This window comes from Ciona intestinalis, chromosome 13 (genome assembly GCF_000224145.3).
Source record: "Ciona intestinalis chromosome 13, KH, whole genome shotgun sequence".
In the NCBI taxonomy this organism is placed as follows: domain Eukaryota; kingdom Metazoa; phylum Chordata; class Ascidiacea; order Phlebobranchia; family Cionidae; genus Ciona; species Ciona intestinalis.
In genome coordinates this window covers 859,536-880,561 of record NC_020178.2, presented here as the reverse complement: position 1 = coordinate 880,561, position 21,026 = coordinate 859,536, and the positions used below count along the sequence as shown (strand labels likewise).

At 34.4% G+C, this 21,026-nt stretch overlaps 4 protein-coding genes across 8 annotated transcripts in view; 2 read left to right on the top strand and 2 right to left on the bottom strand.

Annotated features, from left to right (window-relative positions):
• Window positions 1-21,026, top strand: part of LOC101242471 — a 357,398-nt gene that overhangs the window by 46,534 nt on the left and 289,838 nt on the right. The window lies entirely within an intron of this gene.
• On the bottom strand, window positions 1,051-2,983 carry LOC108950034. The gene is made up of 3 exons (XM_018814559.2): window positions 2,314-2,983; window positions 1,636-1,804; window positions 1,051-1,333 (listed from the first exon to the last, which is right to left on the bottom strand). The coding sequence occupies exons 1-3, from the start codon at window positions 2,389-2,391 to the stop codon at window positions 1,197-1,199; spliced, it is 384 nt and encodes a 127-aa protein (XP_018670104.1). The 5' UTR covers window positions 2,392-2,983; the 3' UTR covers window positions 1,051-1,196.
• LOC100180636 (cyclin-dependent kinase-like 1) lies at window positions 3,087-19,860 on the bottom strand. 3 transcript variants are annotated; one of them, XM_002128903.4, is made up of 11 exons: window positions 19,845-19,860; window positions 19,265-19,340; window positions 10,574-10,793; window positions 10,160-10,281; window positions 9,708-9,780; window positions 9,120-9,210; window positions 8,655-8,855; window positions 8,313-8,395; window positions 7,999-8,055; window positions 7,027-7,206; window positions 3,087-5,005 (listed from the first exon to the last, which is right to left on the bottom strand). In XM_002128903.4, the coding sequence occupies exons 3-11, from the start codon at window positions 10,739-10,741 to the stop codon at window positions 4,868-4,870; spliced, it is 1,113 nt and encodes a 370-aa protein (XP_002128939.1). In that variant the 5' UTR covers window positions 10,742-10,793; window positions 19,265-19,340; window positions 19,845-19,860; the 3' UTR covers window positions 3,087-4,867. The 3 variants fall into 3 exon arrangements, with proteins under 3 accessions (XP_002128939.1, XP_018670155.1, XP_026693181.1); XM_018814610.2 differs by having other exon boundaries at window positions 7,057-7,206; XM_026837380.1 differs by having other exon boundaries at window positions 10,574-10,770; window positions 19,845-19,857.
• The window catches only part of LOC100186150 (1-phosphatidylinositol 4,5-bisphosphate phosphodiesterase zeta-1), a 15,197-nt gene continuing 7,085 nt past the window's right edge, over window positions 12,915-21,026 (top strand). The window contains exons 1-10 of one of the 2 annotated variants that reach the window (XM_002123719.5): window positions 12,918-13,447; window positions 14,377-14,538; window positions 15,515-15,734; window positions 16,219-16,345; window positions 17,406-17,555; window positions 18,427-18,591; window positions 19,002-19,114; window positions 19,279-19,356; window positions 19,833-19,980; window positions 20,712-20,814. In XM_002123719.5, the coding sequence (XP_002123755.3) occupies window positions 13,261-13,447; window positions 14,377-14,538; window positions 15,515-15,734; window positions 16,219-16,345; window positions 17,406-17,555; window positions 18,427-18,591; window positions 19,002-19,114; window positions 19,279-19,356; window positions 19,833-19,980; window positions 20,712-20,814 (1,453 nt within the window). In that variant the 5' untranslated portion in view covers window positions 12,918-13,260. Of the gene's footprint in view, window positions 13,448-14,376; window positions 14,539-15,514; window positions 15,735-16,218; window positions 16,346-17,405; window positions 17,556-18,426; window positions 18,592-19,001; window positions 19,115-19,278; window positions 19,357-19,832; window positions 19,981-20,711; window positions 20,815-21,026 lie in introns of both variants that reach the window. The other variant, XM_026837374.1, reaches the window with a different exon arrangement.

Here is a 21,026-nt window from a genome sequence, read left to right as displayed (position 1 = left end):
ATGTATACACGCTAACACACACGTCTTTTTAGAGCCATTTCTACAGGTCAAATCATTTTAATGCATTTCTAAGTCTAGAGCTCACATATATTTGCATATTGAATAGTTTTGTTAATTTTAAATGCAAAAATGCATGTTGAATAATTGATAAACAGATCAATGTAACCAAGTGTTGTGTTTCTGATTAATTTTACACAAGTTTTTCCTAAATTAATTCACTTCAACTATAGTTATAATTCACCATGAGTTTACTATATTTTGAACTCAGCAATGCTTTTTAACTCATAGTTTTCCATAAATAGATTTTATTTGTAGCGTGTTTTAACGACTGTCTTTCTGCGGTAAGTTCGCTTCTCTTCGTTCATTTATTTAATATATTCTTAGTTATCGTATTCGAAGGTATAAAAAATATTATTATTTGTAGTAGGTTGGGGTAATATGGTCCGTGTTTTGATTCTCTTTTCTTGTCCCATTTGGTAGCAAACAAAGTTTATTTACAGAATTATATAACCGTATTATCACGACTCTATAGAGCGTTGTTAATTAGTATAACACGATTAGGAAATATGGGATATTATGTCCTAACAGTATATTCATCGTACGGTAAAAGGCTAAAAGCAGTCTTGGAAAAAACTACAGGAAAATTCGTCTTTTGTCCACGACCACAAAAATACGACACCAAGAGCGGTCGCCTGTTGCTATACTAAGCCTATAAATTAAATGATCCAGTTACACTTAAATGAAATTTTGAAAACGAATTTCGGTTTTAAATTTTGAGTGCCGGTGCAATTACTACGTTAAAACAGTATGCGCACTCAGAAGAAGAAGTTAAAGAAGAATGAATGTATTGGTTTTACTCTCGCATGGCAGGGCAAATAGGGTACGAGGTGTATGAAACAGAACATCCGTGTTATAGCTTAAAAACGACTATCGTTGTCCCGCCACGCGAGGGTAAACAAATTACATTTATTCATTCATACTGTTCCGATTTTCTATCTAAAATATTTATTTGATAGCGGTTTTTAAAACACCTTGTAGAGAGGTGTTGTTATTTTTACAGTTTCAGAACCTACCACTAAATGCGTCGTGTAGATGTAAATGGATCAAAAGCATGTTTAATTCACGCGGTGGGACTCGAACCCGTAATTCGATTATTTGTAAGCGGTATTCGATCTAATTAGTATTTGAAATAAAGTCTACTCACTTTTGTGGCTTAATGCAGCTAATACAGTTGTTCTGTCCTCCATAAAATGTTCTTGTAAAAGCTGGTGAGCTTTTATCTCAGTTTCGCTAAATTGCTGACTCAACAGAATGACGTAGGCATTTCTGTGTCCTGTAGAGAATAAATGAATGAATGTAACTTGTTTATTCTCGTGTGGTGGGGCAACGACGGTCGTTATAACACGGGTGTTCCATTTCATACACCTCGTGCCTGTTTATATTTTTTAATGATTTTTTTTATATATGGCTAAGAATTCAGACCCTATTAGTGACCACTGGGTTAGAGCTACGCACACGCACTAGCTGCGTCAGACCGCGTATTCGTAACTTCTGGGATAGAGACAATTTTACAGGCAGAACCCGTTGCCGTATTTTAAAAGTTTAATCTGTTTAAATTATTATAAATAATAATACCTGAAGAAAACTTTCGTATTTTTGATAGAAGGGCTTCGTCGATAGATTCGGTGACGTCAGCTGCTTCCGCTCGACAGGACATGACGTCACGAACGGGAAGGAGAAAAAAGGCGACGGCAGAAGTTGGAATAATGACCGAGTTTTCGAATGTCGCAGAACTTAAGCGAATCTGAAGCAAAAAAGGAAATATAGATACGGTTATATAACTTTTTTTGAAAGACCAGGTAACGATCACGGCAGCGCTCTGGCTCACACCCAGTTTTGCTTGTAGTAAGGTGTGAGAAGATGTTTATTTCTGTCTATTTTCTCGTCCCATTTGGTAGTAAACAAAGAACATTCAAAGAATTATAAAACTGTATCATCACGACTCCCATATACCGTTGTTATTTGTTTAAAACACGATCAGGATATTTGGATATTATATGCTAAAGGTGTCCCATCTTCCCCCAACCTACCCTATACTACGTGAAAGATGAACTCATTTAACTTAAAGTCTAACATAACGCCGTTCCAATTACTTGAAATATTTATCGAGCTACCGTTAAACGGCTCTGGCCAAAATCCAGGTTATATTACGTCACAGTTTCTGACGTGCGTCTAATTGTTCAACGTCATAGCGCATAATATATCAGCCAGCGCTTAAACATATCGACGTAAAACGGACTTATATCGACTTACCTTAAATTTTAAAGCAACAAGATTTTGCACAATAGGGTTGCCTTGTAGAGATTCGTTCACAATAGCAGGGCAGTCCATTTTATAAGTTACAAACGCAGTTAAAATTCACTATTTTTAACCTGCGTGTAACATTTTTGGGTAAATCACCGTAAATGTCGGCAAAAGACAAGCATTTATGTGTAATGGTCCAACTCTGGCCTTAATCTCAGGTGTTTTGACGGGCCTCGCCGTGGGATCTCATTCATATAGGAAAAAAGCAAACATTTAACTTGTATACTCGTTTAGTCTACTGTTTGTATACATAACTGCATAGCATAATAGTCTGCTGCACATTATAAATTTTAAAAAATACGATACCACATAATGGGTAATACTTTATATAATCAGCACAATAGCCCTTTCTAAACGCCTATTCTGAAAACGACACTGAAAAAAAGCAAATACCAACAAGTTAACAACTTATTTACACACCTACTTCTACAAGTCCAAATACAAAATGAAGCAAATCACAAAATAGGTATTTTTTTGTAGCTTAGCTTCACTGTAATTCAAGCTGTTTGTTTATTTTTATATATTTAATGGGGGGAAAATATATTTACAATTTTTTATTTTATATATTTGAAAAATTAAGACATTTTTTCTTTTCTGCCAAGTAAAACAGTTGTATTATAACTATTAGTTTTCTGCCATTAAAGCAAAAAATATGCTATTTGCCAAGCTAAAAAGACCAAAATGACATTTCTTGCTAAAGTAAGATGTTTAAAACACTCAAATCGTGCAAATATATTTTATTTGAAATGATTAGACACTACAGTTGCCTAATACATAGATGATGTGTGAAATAAAATACTAAATTAATAAAGTGAGTAGTGCCTAATCAGTGTAAACGTGAAAAAATCTCAAATAAAATAAATGAGAATCACACCCGGGAAAAGCAAAGAAACATTTATACTGTATGCTCTATTTACAGCAATAAATACCTGCGTTTAAAAGTATTTTTTCGCTATTTTAAGGCCACAGGTTTAAAGCTGTAATTTGTACATAACTTAAAAGTTGATTTATATAAAATAAAAGTTATCTAAATGTTCATGGATGTTTTATGCTTGCCATTTAGTATGCAGATGCATACTTGGATTGTAGTTGTGTGCGCGCTGCTTAAAAAAATACAAAATACCACACTGTTATGATAACTATATACAACATCATACAGTGCAGTGAAATTAGCTCTGTGCAAATTTTGTCACGATTGTCAAATGATATACAACAACATAATGGTGATTATTTTTACATAATGGATGTCACATAATGTGAATAGCATCTCCCATGTTTTACAAAGAAGCAAAAATGAATGTCCACTGCCAAAAGTATGGTTGTGTAGGTTTTAAATACATGAGTTTTATGTAATGTCTAAACCAGTAAGTTATTTTATGTAAAAAATCAATTTAACTTGATTAATCCTCGAGTGGCGGAGCAATTATAGCTGTTATAACATGGGTGTTTTGTTTATACACCTCGTGCCAGCTTGAGAGTTACCACGTATGTAACTTTTTAACTAAATAAATATTATTTCATGTAATTTCCAAAAAAGTCATTTATGTAATATCTGATAAAGCCTCTTGTACAGACCGAAAATGATGCCACTAACCACTTTAGACAATGAACACATTAGCACTGCTATTGTAAAACAGGGAAATCGTGGAACATGAAGTACTAAACTTATGCTACCTTGAACTGTACACAGGGTTTAAAACATTGCGAAAATAGCCACACTATTGCTGAGCGGCAAGAAAAAAGTCGATTTCTGTGGTTGTTTTAGCAGCAATCCAAAAACTTGGACATTAAACTGTTTGGTTATATTAGGATTAATAAGAATTGGCAAGGGCATAGGCGCCAAACTTTTTAAAATCCAGGGAAGGCAGGGATAGTTGGGAGCATATTTCTGTGAAATGAATTTAACTTTTTGGTTATAATGTTTACTGATTAATGTTTTGAAAATTTAGGGTTGGCATGCCCACCTGCCACCCCAGGTTTGGCGCCTATGGGCAAGCGATATTTTTATAGGTGTAGATATATTAAAGGGGTTAAAATGTGAAAAAATTCAACCTGTTTTGGTCCGTTTATGTAGTTACAACTAAAGTCAAAACTATTACATTACTTTCTGTGTGAAAAATTTTGACAATATTTTTTAAAATTTAGACAATTTTTTTAGTTTTTAAATGATTGTGTTTCTGAATAAAGTCCACACCAAATACTGGGGTTTATGACATCATAGACAGGGCAGTTTCAAATGGATTTTGTGAAAAATTAAACTTTTTTCTTGGGGTGGTTATACACACAGTGAAATTAGAACCTGAGCAATTAATTATGCGTCGTAACTTTTGTACGACCGATTGCATACAAGCGTGGAATGTTGGGTGTTGTGGAGGTATCAGGGGAGAATTCCCCATCAATGTTAGATTACAGCCAATTAGCGAGAGTATAAGGGGTGCCATGCCTGCTCTGAGGTAGGATGTAAAAATGGGGTTTGTGGGGTTCTTGGGGGTTACCCATGGGTTCAAATGTTGGGTAAGCGGTGTAGGGGTTGGTATTTGTGGCGGAGCTGTGGGCCGTCTTTCCCATGGCCTTTCTGGTGGTCAGGGGCGGGTGAGGATGAATTTGAGAGGGGGTTGCCTGTCAGTGTGGGAAGAAGGTGCTGCAAAGTGAGAGATCTGGTTAGAAAAAGGCAAAATAAAACTGCACAGGACTTTAGAAAAAGTTAGATTGTAAATCTGTATATATTGAAGTGATAGCCATAGGCATATTATTAGGGGTGCATTACTTTTGAAACAGGAGTGACATTATATGTTTTACCATTTAAATATTATTTCTTCTGCTTTTATGTGTCTATAAAAAGAAGCAGAATTAAAACATATTGCATTCACCACATTAACTTTGACAACTATGTGTGTAATGGCATTGGACCAATGTCACCCCTTTTTACTAAAAATTAAAAATAGAGACACCTATATACTAGCGAAGCAGAAATTTTCAAAATTAAATAAAATTAAATAACAACAGAATACATTACGATGCAACAATAGCATTCAAGAAGAACAAACCACAAAACAAATAAAACAAACAGAGCTAAGAAAAACAACAAAACAAAACCCAAAGGGCAAGCGAGTCCAACCTTTTCAAACTAGTGCTTTGGTTAAGTCCCAGCTTTTACCACCAAGTCTATAGGGAATGGTTACTTAACCAAATATAATGAAATAGAATGTTGTACATGCCAATTTAAATATGAACGTTTCAATGGAATTTTTCGGAAAGTATTAATATTTTATAGAAATATTTGCTTCTGTAGATGGGAACTTGTTTTTTTTGCGGGTTTTTATAACAGCATTCAGCCTGTTTTTGTTGTGGCTTTTTTATAGCAACTTATCACGTTTTTACACGGCATGTTATGGCAGCTTTTATCTTGTTTTTGTGGCATTTTTTTATAAAATTAAATAAAAAATGCGCTTTTTACATATCTTTTCCTATATGGTAAATAACAGTAGTTTAGGACCCTACTTAAAAAGTCACTTTTATTTTCTGAAGTGGCTGAAATGACCACTTAAAATGGACAGGGTGTCCTAATACCAAACCTCAAGCCTATACTGTTAGTCTACAATAACAGGGACTTATCAGTTTGGACAGTACTTCTTTATATGATGGTTCAAGGGCTTTAATATATACGCAGAGGCCACAAAATACCATTGAAACGTGGATGAGTAGGTTTTTGTTTACAGGAGTTTACTTGGTAACTTAGCACTGTATTTGGCACCAGTTGAAAACTAATGCCGTAACTTTGAAACACATTTCATATCCAGTGTCATTTTTCAGTCAATTCTATCTAATTATTTTTTTGAATTATTTTTTTAACAAAGTATTTTGCATAAACTTTAAATGAATTTCTATAACCAATGTCATTTTGCTATCAATTTTGCCTAATAAATGTTTTGAAGTCATTTAGTTTTAAATAAACGGGTTAAATTATCTTTTTTAAGTTGAATTATACAATTTTTATCAACTAATTATATAAGAAAAAATACAAAAACCCTTGTTTTATCTTGATTTGATTAGGTTTTAGACAATACTAAATAATTTTACTTACAAAACCGTGTTTATTTATTTAATTCAGCAAAATCTCAGTTTCACAGGCCTATAAAAAGTCGTAAGTTTCTTTCAATTTTGAACACAAGAATTCCAAAGTATGTAAAGTTTACAGTTGGGAGGAAAGGATTAAAGCAAATAACTCAACACACAAAACAAACTTGCCTTCCCAGACTCACTCTCAGTAGCTAGGGCCAATTGTGACATCACAATTGGTATTGTGTGCAAAGCAAACTGGCTTGAATTAATCTTCATATGGCAGAATACTCAACGCTCATTGAAAATAAGCAGAGTCAAATAAAACTAAGATATTAATCTCACTTATCCTTTGATCTTGACAAAGAAGTGTTATTAAACTTTTTGGTCTTGCGCAATAAAGTTTTTGTTTAAGCAGCCAATTTATAGGTTTTAGGCGGTTATTTTTAACAACTTTTCCAGGAACAAAAACTGTTTTGTAGCAATTCTGTTTACATTGTTCATTTAAAATCATACTAATTACTAAGTCTAAAAACACCCTAAATATTTAGGTTAAGAATCACTATAGCAAAATATCACAAAGTTAGTGCACAGCAAACTCACTGGGAACAGAGAATGGTTGGATTTTGTTACCGCGTGGTTGCGTCTGTTTCGTCTCCTATGAGGTTTATGGTGGTGGTGGTGCTGTTGTTCCTTTACTTCTTCACGGAATGTGTCAAAGTACCCGTGCTCTAATAACTCATCGCATGGTGAGCGAGCACTGGGATCCATTTGGAGGCAAGCCTGGGAGGATGGGGGTTACATTATGCACGCTGTCGAGGTGTTTAAAGCGTGTATTTGTATTATTAAAGATGCTAGAAACAAATGGTGTATTCAAACACCTCATACTCACTGTCGAGTTATAACATGGGTGTCTTCTTATACATCAGACACACATGTTGTATTCATACACCTAGTGCTCACTGTCGAGTTATAACATGGTTGTCTTCTTATACACCAGTCACCAGACACACGCTTTTAAGTTTTATACAGGAAGTATTAATACACCTATTACCCACTATTAATTTTTACTACACAAGCCAAAAGCATTTCTAATATAAAATGCTTTATGATCAAACAAAAATGTCTGCTATATTTAGAAAACGCCTACGTGGCGCTGGCTCATTATAATCTCAGTTTGTTTGGTTTCTAAAGGTGAACATGAGTTTGTGTACCAAGTATACAAAACACAGGCTGTCATTTCATTGTGACAGATGTGTCTTGCTGCCACGCTACTTACGCAACAAAGATGAAATAAATGGATACTTGAAATATGACCTTGAAAAAATGATATTATAGATAATAATGTATTGTATGGATACCGTTAGCACATAATATTCCATATTTTATAAATGTGTTTTTAAAATTGACAACGCTCTTTAAGAGTCGTAAAGATACGGTTATAAAGTTCTGTAAATAGTCTAGGTTTACTACCAAATGGGACGATAAAAGAGAATAAAAACAGTGACTATCGTACCCGAACCTACTATATATGAATGCTAATAAGTTAAATAGTTTTGTTTTTTTTATATTTACCTTCATGTAACTAAGAGCTTGTGTGTTAATGCCTGGATATCTCATTTCTAATGGTTCCTGTGGGAAAAGGTCCAATTATACCTCATGCTTACTGTCAAGCAATTATGTGGATATAGGTTACTTAAATTAAACAATACAATTATATAAAAATTAAAAACCTTAAAAAAAAAAAAATATTCAACAAAAAAAAAGACATGAGGTGTATGAAACATAACTCCCATGTTATAATAGCTGTCATTGCCCCGCCACACAAGAATAAAAGTTACATTCATCCATAATCAATGTACAGCATAAGCATTATATACAAGACTTACCCTTGAATCAGGTTCAGGAATGGTAAGTCCATGAAAGAATTGGTTGGTGCTGAATATTTGTTTGTGACGAGGAATCAAATCCCCTGTTAACGACATATTACTGTTAATAATGTTGGAGTGATGGAATATTTGTAATTATTTTTAGGAAAAACTTTAACAAAAACAAATGACAAGGATTCTGGATTTAATGCTCGATATTAATACTGATAGACGTATGTGTCCTGGGTCAAGACTTTTAACAGACATTGCTCCAACCCGTAATGAACCAATTCTTCTACAAATCCCAGTACCCATGGCTTGCTGTAGAACTTCGCCCGTATAAAATAAAAAACAACAACTTACCTAAAGTTCTTTGTATTAAATACAACTGGTCCACATCTGATTTCCCCGGCCATAATGCCTGTCCGCACAACAACTCGGCAAATACGCAACCTATTGCCCACACATCCACTGGAGGGCCATACTGAGTGTCCCCGACGAGGAGCTCAGGTGCTCTGTACCACCTAGTGGCCACATAGTCGGTGTAATCGTCGCCAGGACCAGCTACAATAGAAATATAACCATTTTTGTTTTGTCACTTTTATAGCCTATTAACACCAGTTTACAGACACTTTTGGTTCAATTACATCTTTATTTATTTTAAATGCAACTGGGTAGGAGTAACTTATACAGTAACATGAATTTGGCAGCCATGCTTTTATATGATACTTTTATTCCAGTAGTTTTTACCCCTAAATGTTTGCATTTAAACATAAGCGGCCTAAAAAAACTTTAGATACTGAAATATTTCCATGCCATGTTACTTACTTAAAATTCTTGCAAATCCAAAGTCACACAACTTGATTACACCTTGCTTTGTAATTAATATGTTCTCTGGTTTTACATCACGATGTATACACTGTGCATAAGAAGGAATTTAACTTATTTTTCCCTGATATTGAGAGCCAATAACAGTGGTTATAACAGGGTGTTCTGCTTCATACACCTCGTGCCCGCTTACAAGATACCGTGTATCGTGACATATGTAACAGATTTAACTTTGCATGACAGAGAAACGACAGTCGTTATAACACGGGTGTTCTGTTTCATACACCTCGTGCCCACTTATGAGTTACCACGTATGTAACTTGTTTATACTCGTGTGGCGGAAAAACAACAGTCGTTATAACCTGGCTGTTTCATACACCTCTTGCCCGCTTGCAGTATTTTTTTAACTTTGTGGGTGATTTTTTTCTATAATACTGAAAATTTAGACAACCTATTAGAGACTACTGAGCTGGAGTATCTGTTAAATATCCTTAATATAAATACCTAATAGTCACCAATATATAAAATAGAACACATATAGAATGCCCTCACCCATATAGAAAGTGTTAAAAATGAACAGTAACTCACATTATGCTGATGGCAAAAGTGAACAGCTTGAAGAACTTGCCAAACAATACGTTTAACATGATGTTCTGGTACTCTAAATACAAGTAAAAATATAAATTACTTTCTGATGTTATTGCTACCAGGTATTATGTATTTTTTAGAACTGCTCCTTTGTTAAAAAATTGACATTTTCCTATTTGTATTTTAAACAATTAACAACGCTATTTTAGAGTTGTGAAGATAGGGTTATAGAATTGTGTAAATAATCTTTGTTTACTACCAAATGTAAGGATAAAAAGAGAATAAAAACATGGATTATCTTACTCCAACCTACTATACTATAAACGCTACACTACATACAATTAAGATGACACTTTTAATTGACATAAGAAGGTATTGTATTAACTTGAATTGGCAATTGGCTATATAGTATATACAATACAAATATATATTATAGAAACAGACAGACTTACCCTCTCATGTGTTTGTCCAATTCATTTAAAACTGTATGATCACAATACTCGAACACGAGATGTAATTTGCGTTTTCGACGGAAAACTTCAATCAGGTTCACCAAGTTGTTGTGTTTCAATTGCTGGTATAAAGAAATGGATGTAACTTATTTATTCTCGCATGTTGGAGCAATGAGTTCTAACACTAGTGTTCTGTTCCATACACCTCATGCCTGCTTACGAGTTATCATGTATGTAACATTGAGAAATAGTATTTTTTAAGGAATTTTTTTGGTGTGTATGACTGCAATTTATATAACCCATAACGCCTAATGTTATATAGTACAGATACAGGTAAACACAATGTATTACACTTGTAGTACTTCATAAATATACCATATGTGATACACCTCATGCTCACTGTCAAACACCCACCTTTAACATTCTGATTTCCCTCAGCGCGATTTTCTTGATCAGCGGGTCATCTTCTGACTCGACAAATTTTTTGATGGCCACAATTTGTCCCGAGTCACGGTTCCGACATTTAAACACAATGCCATAAGATCCTTCCCCTATCTTACCTATCTTCTCATATTTCTCCATGGTATAAATCAATTACAGAAAAGATAAATCTATAAAAGCCTTGTCATATGTACTGTTGAATATAAAAAATATAAATTTAATAAAAAGTTAACTGATATAGATAAAAGAGATTGTCCTTGTAAGGCGAGCAAAGACAGTCATTAAAAAATAGGTGTTCCGTTTAATACACTGCATACACGCACACAAGTTACTTTTAACCTTTTTTGAAAAAAACAGTAATAGACACATTAAAAACAGATGCTGCATACGCGTTATACCTGCTTACAAGTTATTTTCTAGGTGAATGGTTAGTAGGCCTACACCTACCTTTCTACCTAAAAACTGGGTATTTGCTTTTTGTTGTGTATTAGCATACAGTCATACAGATAACTTAGGTGAATACACCATACTACACATACAATATACAGGTGTTCAACAAGATTAATACACAGATGCTGCTTTGTTTGGTCACAGACCAGACGTCGGCAATGCTATTGTCTCATAAATATCAAGTAACAAAACCTTTAAAGTCTCTCGCCAGTCACCAGTGTTGTCCCTTTAATAAACTGTCTGAAAACACGTCAATACGTCTATATTATAATTGACAAGTTTTTTGAGATTAAAAATTATTTTTAGGGCCATTTTTTTCACTTTTAATAATTTGTTTATTAAAATTTTAAACATATTGGATGGGAAAAAAGTTTTTAACAGCACTTAAATAAATATAATTTAAAGAGACTGCTTGACCTTAATATAAAATTAAAATATTGGGCTACTTTCATAGAAAAGAATTTAGTATTATAATATTGTAAAGAAAACTAAGTATTTAAAAAGCAATATAACATAAATTTTATTTATCTCTTCTAATACAAAAGCTAAGATCAAAATAATTAAAACAACGGTGAAGAGGAGAGAATTAGCAGCAAAACGACAGTCGTTAAAACATGCTAACTGTTTAAACTGATTGCTAAACACTGTGTCTTTGGCTATATGTGTGTTGTATCATATTACAGATTCCTAGCTCTATTTAGAACCTAAATGAACTATGTCCCTATGTACGTATTACATTTGTTTAACTTTCAAGCTATAACAAAACAATTTGGATCGTGAGAAAGAAAATATCAAATTTCAAGATATTGTTTTCGAAGATCCAAGGCGCCGAAATTAATTGTTTTTTATTTTATTATTAGAATATTCTGAAACTTGATTTTTTAAATATTTTTAGAACAAAATTTGGAACTAATTTTTAATTCGATTTTTAAAACAGATAGATAATTATAACATTATGTCTTTCTGCAAAGTATAAAAATTGTAACTATGTTGCATTTTTGAGTAAATATTGTACATAAATGAACTACACTGATTTTAAATACTATTTAAAACATTGTATTTGATTTAATGCACAAAAACAAAGTTCTAACACTCAAACCGACGAAACCGTTAGGAGCAGGACTAAAATACAACACAAACCAAGGTGATCCTAGAGTACATATATTATAGCGGCCATTTTCGATACCTTCTACTTGTGCAACCAACCTAAAATTTGGACACTGTACTAACTAGACCCCAGCGGTACCGATTCTAAAATATAATTGGTTATAAATATAACCGTTAAAAAGTTTCAAATTCTTTTAAACTGTGCTGTTGTATGGTTTCTCGCTGCGTGCATTTGAACCGACAAGACTGATCAGGTTTAATAAAAGAATGCTAGAATAAAATGGCGCCTTATTTACCGCAAAGAAACATCTTCATAACGCGATCGACGCCTTTCTCGATTTCTTTATCGACGTCATAAGTGTTTTAGACGGTTGCTAGGTTACGTGACGCTTTAACGCCATTCAGCGGAACTCACGTTAAAATAATTTTTCGTTTTCGAATAGGGGAGCGTTTTAACCGACTATAAGAACTGAAGTGAATGCGTAGAGGAATGAACTGGTTATCATATACCGTTTTCACACAGGAGTGTGACTTGGTTTAATGGGATAATAAAACTTAGGGAGAAAAGATTAGCTCGTAAAATAAATGTCTGATGAATACTGATTCATACTGCTTTAAAAAGTCTTTTAATCTTAAAACAAAAATCAAACAATATATACCTGCTGCGAATTCGATTAAAGTGGCAAAAATATTAATGTTTTCAATGTAAACGGTTTCGTTTTTCTTTTAGAAGAGCAAAACTTTACTTCAAAAGGGTTTTAAAATCTTTTTTTTAACTTCTCTTGAGTAAACAAAGCGTGGACCGCAGACTAGTTACACACTGTTTTGAACACGCTGTGGGGTAAAGTTGGAAACAGCGTTGTTTGGGTGGGAGTTAGGTTATAACTTAGCAGTGGTCGGCCTGTTAATAAAGCTTGTGATGTGCCAGAGAGACAGCGTCTTCCAAGGTGGATTCTTTGGAAATTAGTCTGGATTTATGTCAGAAAAAGGCAAATAAACCTTAAAGGCGTTAACGGTCTAAGATTTTACTATACAGACTCTGCCTATATCTATAGAAGTACGTCTTTAGTCTTTTGCAGGTTATAGAATCAAGCTATATTAGCATGGGAAATGAGACGGACAGTAAGAATGTCTCAGCGCTCGAATGCTTGGTCAAAAACGACACATTAAAAGCGTATAAGTTGGGCAGTTTACAAAAGCCGCAGAGTATTCGTAAGACGCCTATAAGCCATCACAGAAACGTACCTACGAACCTACACAAAGCTATCTGTGCCAACGTGGAACTTACAGGTAATTAATGAATCAATGTCACTTATTTATCTTTGCGTGGCGAGGCATCTTGTACGTTATAAAATATAACACATTAATGCTATTTTCGAAAAGATAACTGTTTACAAAGCGTATGTAGATTGTGAACATTTTTTTAACTGCGAATTTAAGTTATAAGTTCCACAAATGAAATGTTCTGTATTAAGTTATCGTAATTTGAATAGTATTCCCTGTGCAGCGAAACGTAGTTTGCTATAATCGGTAAAGTTTCGTTTCGTTTCGTTTAAAAGCTATGAACGGGTTTTGAAACAGTCAAAACTTTTAACATGCGATAAACAATCTGTGCCAGCTAAAATACACAATGAGGTCTAAAGTCCCTGTAATTTTAAGCAAACAAAGTAAATGTATGCACACAAATGCAAAGGCGGCATTACTTTGATTTGGTTAATAGCTTAATTGATATATGGGCACGAACACATAGAACTACTAACCCATATTGGTGTACCATATGATAACGAAGAATTTTGGTGTTTCTGTTCGTTTTACTTGACGTTTTTTATAATTATAACAAATTGTAAATCTTAAATACTGAGTTACAGGCCACTAGACAAAATACGTTTTACGCTTTGTTTTGTTTTTTAACACGGGTTTATATACCGTACGTTTTAACACGAAAAGATGCCAAAAGTCGAGCTATAAACGCACCCAAAATTTATTTTGTAATGCCCTTCAAAATGTTAAAGTAAAACAGTACAATGTAGTAGTTTAGCCTAGGCTGAGACAGCTTTTCATTCTCTTTTATCGTCCCATTTGGTAGAAAACAAAGAATTTTATAACTGTATCCTCACGACTCGAAAAGAGCGTTGTTAATTTAAAAAAAAACACGATTTATTATGTGTTAACGGTATCCATCTTACACCACAGTACTTTATAACTTATTTCAATTGCAGAAATCTTTCAACGGCTACAATCTGGAGAACGATTTCTTCTTGTTCGTAAGAAACGGTGGTGGGTGCGACAAAAATACGTTAGGTGTAGGCTGGACGACGACTTCTTATACTTTCGTTACGTACCGGAAGGTGTATGTTGCGCTAGTAGAAGGGAACGAAAAGGTACGTGTTTACGTGTTCATCCTGTTTTTAACAATTAACAACGGTATTTTAAACTCGCGGGGATATGGTTTTACAATTGTGTAAATAATCTTTGTTTACTACCAAATGTGACAATAAAAATAAATAAAAACATGGCCCATCCAACTCTACTATAAACTGCCACATACGATAAAAATGTGTTTGATTCTGCATATGCATCGTGTAACTACTGCGAAACACTTCAGGTACGAAAATATACGTGTGTTTCATTTATCAAAGATGTGACTAATATACAACCTTAGTATTTGTATTGAATATGCTTTTATACACGAAATGTAACTATGTGCTATACGTGACGTATGGCGTATACGTTACACACAGCAATAAAGTGTTGAGAAGTTATATAGGTGTTTGCTGACAATAAAATATGATCAAGAAGTTTTAACGCGAAGAGAAACCAGTTACTAAGACGGTGGTTTAATTTACAGCGTTCTAAAAGTCACAAAACAGGTTCTAATGTAGCGTCTTTCAAAATCGCGAGGCAGAATGAGCAAAGTTTCCTAGTGTGAGCGGACAATAGACGGTAAACAAAAGGGGCGGCGCAGTCGCGGTTAGATCTGCAAACAGTAGAGTTTAATTCTAATGTGTACAAAGCTTTCCAGTCCTATACAGACGATAATGAATGAATGAATTTGCCCGACGCTGTGACAAATCATTAGCGCTGGTTAGCGTCTGCCTCTACCCAAAAGATAATGGGTTCGAGGCTCGACGCTGCTACCATTGAGCGTGTTTGTGCTAGAGCAATACACCTAATAGTAATTGCTTAAACCCAGTGGCCCTTAAAAAGTTCGCTGTGTTGTAACTCGTTAGCAGGCACGAGGTTTATGAAACAGAACATCCATGTTGTAACGACCTCTTTTTTGTCTTACCACGCGAGGATAAATAACTTACATCCATTCTTTAATGGATAAATAATGACATCACTTTTACGTCACAGTCGACATACGTCATATCCGAATCGTCCGGACAGGAAATGCAATTGCTTCAACTAAAAAGGTCTCGGAGTCCCAGTGTTTTTCGATGGTGGTCGACAACTCCAACAGCGTGGTCCTTAATTTCGTGGCGCCGAGCGAAGAAACTGCCTCGAACTGGATTCTGGGTTTAAATTTACTGACACGACGGATAAAGAGTCTTACACCAAGACTACAACACGAGTTATATCCTTTGTTAATTCTATGTTGGATATTTAACAAGTAAATGTCACAGAACATGGGTTTCCGCTACAACAGGTGTCCGTAGGCGATTTATTTAGTTAGGAACAGGTTACAAACATTTTAACAAATAGGACCACGTCTGGACTCACCCGTCTAGTAATTATACCACTTTCGTAACGAGCCGATCCTGGCCTAAATCATAGGACCCATGGCGTGCCACGCTACGGTACCTCACACATATAGAATACATTTTCCAACGATATTCGCAACTTTTTTTTCATATATATATACATTCCTAATGAATTCTTTAACGTTTTTGCAGTTAGCTAAGCCCAATTATATCGTCGCTTAAGAATCAAGTGTTACGAAATATGTAACAAAAACACAATTCCAACAAATTGTGGCCTCTTCTGTAAGATATATATTTCGCCTAAATGACATCATCAGCCTCTTATTCAATTATCATATTCCTTAACTCTTACTTTACGTTTGTATGGGAGTTATTTAACAGTTTCGATGCCGACAAAAACGGGTTCGTTACTTTCAAAGAAGCGAAGAAACTTCTACGCAAGAGCGGCGTGCCAGTAACAACGTATACAAGGCACCATTTTTTCGTAAGTACTGAAACTTTTAACTTGTTTACAATTGATTATAATCTAAAAGATTTTTAAACAAAGACTGTTTTAGTTTTCGAAAATACGTTTTTGATATAATAACATTTAAACATAAAGGGTCTGAAACGCAATAAAAAATCGTGTTTAATAAAATACGCATAGTTAGATTTAGGTGACTTTTCGATTGTTACAAGTATTGACTTACGTATTTGTAGACAACGGCCAAGGCCCGAAACACGAAAAACTTGTATTAATTGGGAAATGCTTGGACTTGAAAAAGTAGTATGCCTCGATCGTGTATTCGTATATTTTACAACGGCGTGTAGAGTTAACGTCCATAGAGGTACTGTTGTATCATTCCACAACAATAACGTTCAAGTTTCCTAGTGTGAGCGAACAGTGTAAAACGCGTTCGTAATTTGCAGTGTAAAAACGCGTTCTTAATCAGACGGTAACTGATTCGAAACCCTACGCTGTCACAGTTGTAGGCGTGTAGGCTATGTCCTTGGGCAAGACAAAACGACAATCGTTTTTAAACAGGTGTTCTGTTTCATACACCTCATGCCAGCTTACAAGTTATCACAAATGTAACGTTTTTCACAACACGTTTGTTACCAGTGCTTCCCACCCAATAGGTGCGTAGGCGATTTATTTGCAGTGTTGCCAGGTATTTTTCCTTTGTACACAACTCCCTTAAATCAGGACATGTTTTCTCTGATACCACCTCGTCATTTTAAACACTGGGACTCTAAATCTACATTAAAATGAGGGCAAACAATATGTTTGCTGAGCACACAGTAAAAGCTGTTTTGCAAAAGGACATTTGATAATAATTTTTAAGATGTATCGAAAACAAGAAACACAATGTTTTTATCCTAGAACACATACGGCCCCAACACTAAATCTAAGACATTCATTTATAGCAAAAAAAGAACCCTTTTCCAATCACCCACAAAGCACATACTTGGTAACTCACAAGCAGGCACGAGGTGGATTAAACAGAACACCCTGAAAACAAAAGTTTTCTGCAACATTCATTAAAAATAAACATTTTTAACAGAAACGTGCAGAAGACACCTTACAAGACTTCAGTGCATTCACTGGGTTTTATGAATTTATGACGAAACGCGCCGAAATCTCGAAATTGTTTCAAGAAATATCGGCAGACAAGTTGGCAATTACTAGCAGGGAGCTTTACAAATTTCTGCAGGTTTAAATTTTTTTCTAAATACTATAATAGCTTGGTCTGACATTAATTTATAGCCGGGGTATTTCAGATTGTTTAAGGTTGACAAAAACAGACAAAAATCAAGTCCAACCAATTGTATAACATATATATTTTGCCTAAATGGCATCGCCAATCTCTCATTCAAATAAAATATGAGTCCATTTTTCTTTATAAAAACTTGATAGAGTTAAAAACCATACATTAAACAGTGAACCACAAAAATGCATACTTATAATAACTTGCAAATGGGCATAAGGTGTATAATGTAGAGCCACTATATATGATACAGCACAATATACCACCAAAGTTATAACTCTAAATTAACCTACCATGCAAGAATAAAATATTATGTTATGGAATTCAGCATTTTGATATCTTTAAATTTAAGACACTTGGCGTATAGGCCACATCTATTACCACAATATAAAAAGTTGGGTAGTAAATTATGGAGCTAAGAGTCATAAAAGTTTACAGTGTGAATGAAGGTACAATAAAACCTACACCTGTTTTCATTTGGCAATAAAAATGTGCTTTAAAGTTTTAAAAGGGAGGAAAATTGTGTTTTGCATAACAGCTTAGTGGACTTTACACTAAAGATGGCTCAATTGGTTGATTTATACCTAAATCCTAGGTCTCTGTTGTGACCCATGTAAAATAGATTAAGGCATAATATATATATAACAATTAAGCAATTTTTAACTCACTTTTTACAGTAAAGCTGGAAAAATGGGCAATTTATGCTAAAATCTCAGGTCATTGCTGTAGGAACTTTTGTATGGAAAACCAATGTATAGAATTACTATTAACCAGCCCATATGAAATTTAGTTTTAACAAATCCCTGCCTTGATAAAGAAAACACAGAAAGACACCGATGTAACAGAAGGTGACTGTGAGCAAATAATTGAAGATTATGAGGTGGAAGACGTGTCCAGACACGCCCACCAAATGTCACCACGTGGATTTTCTTTATTTCTCAATTCCAACTATTCAGCAATATTTAACTGGCGACATGATAAGGTAGAAATTATGTAGTACTGTGGGGTAAGATGGGACACCTTTAGCACATATTAACCAAATATTCTGATCGTGTTTTAAACAAAAAATATCTCTCTCTCTCTATCTCTTTCTTGGAGTCTAAGTCACTCCAGTAGAAATACTAGGTTTTGTTTCAGGCCAATACTTCAGTCTCAGTCAATTTGGATGGGAGTATAAAGCATAGATATAAAACAGAACACCTGTGTTATAACTGTGGCTTTGCCTGCGACGCGAGGATAAACAAGATACATTCATACATTCGTTTGCGGGCACAAGGTGTACGTAACAAAACACCTGTGTTATAACGATTGTTGTTGCCCAACCAAGCGAGGATAAATAAGTTACATTCATTCATTTAAACAAGCACCAAATAATTCGACTTATTTTATCAGGTATACCAGGACATGAAGCAGCCTTTATCTCATTACTTCATTGCTTCCTCACACAATACATATTTAACTGGAGATCAAATAAAAGACCCTAGCAGCACCGATGCTTACATGAAGTAAGAAAGTATCAATTTATGTTTTATATAATTTCATTTTTCTTTTCTATTAGAAGTCTAATTTGGACTAAATTGGACATTAATGGTTTTTTCGACTGTCTGTGACCACTTTTTTGTTCTTCCAATTAATTGTAAATAAGTAATTTTTACCTGTGTTTTTCCAGTGCCTTGCTAAAGGGTTGTAGATGTGTGGAACTTGACTGTTGGGATGGACCAGATGGTGATCCTGTTATATATCATGGGTAATATACTGTTTCAATATATTATTTTAAAATAATTAGGACTATAGCTACAGTTATAGCTAAAGTTTGTTTTCCCAAGCGATACGTAGCGGGAGCAACTCACCGCAACCGCTCGAGCTAACTCAGTCAAATAATTGCTTCAACATAACAGAGTTTTTTATTTATTTCTTTAAAAATATTGCTCTTTGAGAATTTTTTATTGATTTCTTCGAATGCACAAATGGAGAGATTTATGTAATTAGCTAATAGTAGGAAATTAGCAGCAAAATGACAGTAATAAAAAAGCTATTGTTATAACAGAATACTAACTAACAAATGCATGTAGCAGTTCTGTATTTAAAATATTAGAATTTTTTTGAACATATATATTGTTTTTATGAACAATAGGCCTATATTATGAACAATATATTATGAAGTTTTTATGAACAATATATTAATTCTATCAATGTATATATTATTTTTTATTAACACTGTAGGTACACACTTACTTCAAAGTTAAAGTTTAAAGATGTTGTTCAAGTGATTGGGAAATATGCATTTGAAGTTTCAGACTACCCTCTTATATTGAGCATTGAGAATCACTGCAGTGTTGCACAACAGGAAAAGATGGCGTTCTACCTAAAGGTAGGAAATTTAAATTTGGAAACACTGTAATGGTTTGTATAGTGGGGCCAATTGTGACAAACAGAACTCCATCCATATAGAATCTTTTATACAGTGTGTATTATATGCTAATGCAGTGGTTCCCAAACTTTTTTTTCATCCGGCGCCACTTGAACTATTAAAAATGTTTGCGGCGCACTTATAGCCAACTGCGTTAAGCGTGACATTTCATGCTATATTTCCTATATCACTGGTTTCCAACTTTTTTAAATCGAGGCGTTGCTATACGCGCATTCAAAGTATTTTTCGAAACTTTCTATACTTTACTTATGGGCATATGGGGTGAAAAGGCAAATATCCAACCTGTTTTCAAGCACCTGCAGGCTAAATAATCAAGGGGACAATCGCTATTCAACAATTGGGAATATTTCTGCAAGCTTTCACGGCTCACTTGACGAGTTGCGGCGGCGCACCAGTGCGCCGCGGCGCCTACTTTGGGAACCACGGTGCTAATGGTATCCATCTAACACTGCAGTGTTTTATATTGTTTCTACTAACTGTCATATGATCGAATTGTATATAACTGCACGACTCTAAACAAGCGTTGTTATTTGATTTAAACATGATTAGGAAATACAAAATATTATGTGCTAATTGCATCCGTTTAACACCAAAGTATTATGTTTCTACTAACTGTAATAAGGTTTTACTAATTATATAAACATTTTATTTTTTTTCCACCATGAATGCAGGGAATTCTTGGTAGTGAACTTCTAACTATGCCAGTCATCAGTAATGGGAGAGAAAGTGTCTTGCCTTCACCACATGCTCTTATGGGAAAGATACTACTGAAAGGTAAATCATATTTATAATTTAGATCATTTTGCTTATTGTGTATGAAAGGTGTATGAAACAGAACACCTGTGTTATAATGAATGCCGTTGCCCCGCCACTCTACGATGAATAAGTTACATTCATTCATCTACTACATACTTTCAGAGTGTGCTATTCAGTTGCTAAATCCATTCTTGCATTATAACAATCATGGTTGCTCTGCCCTACATGAC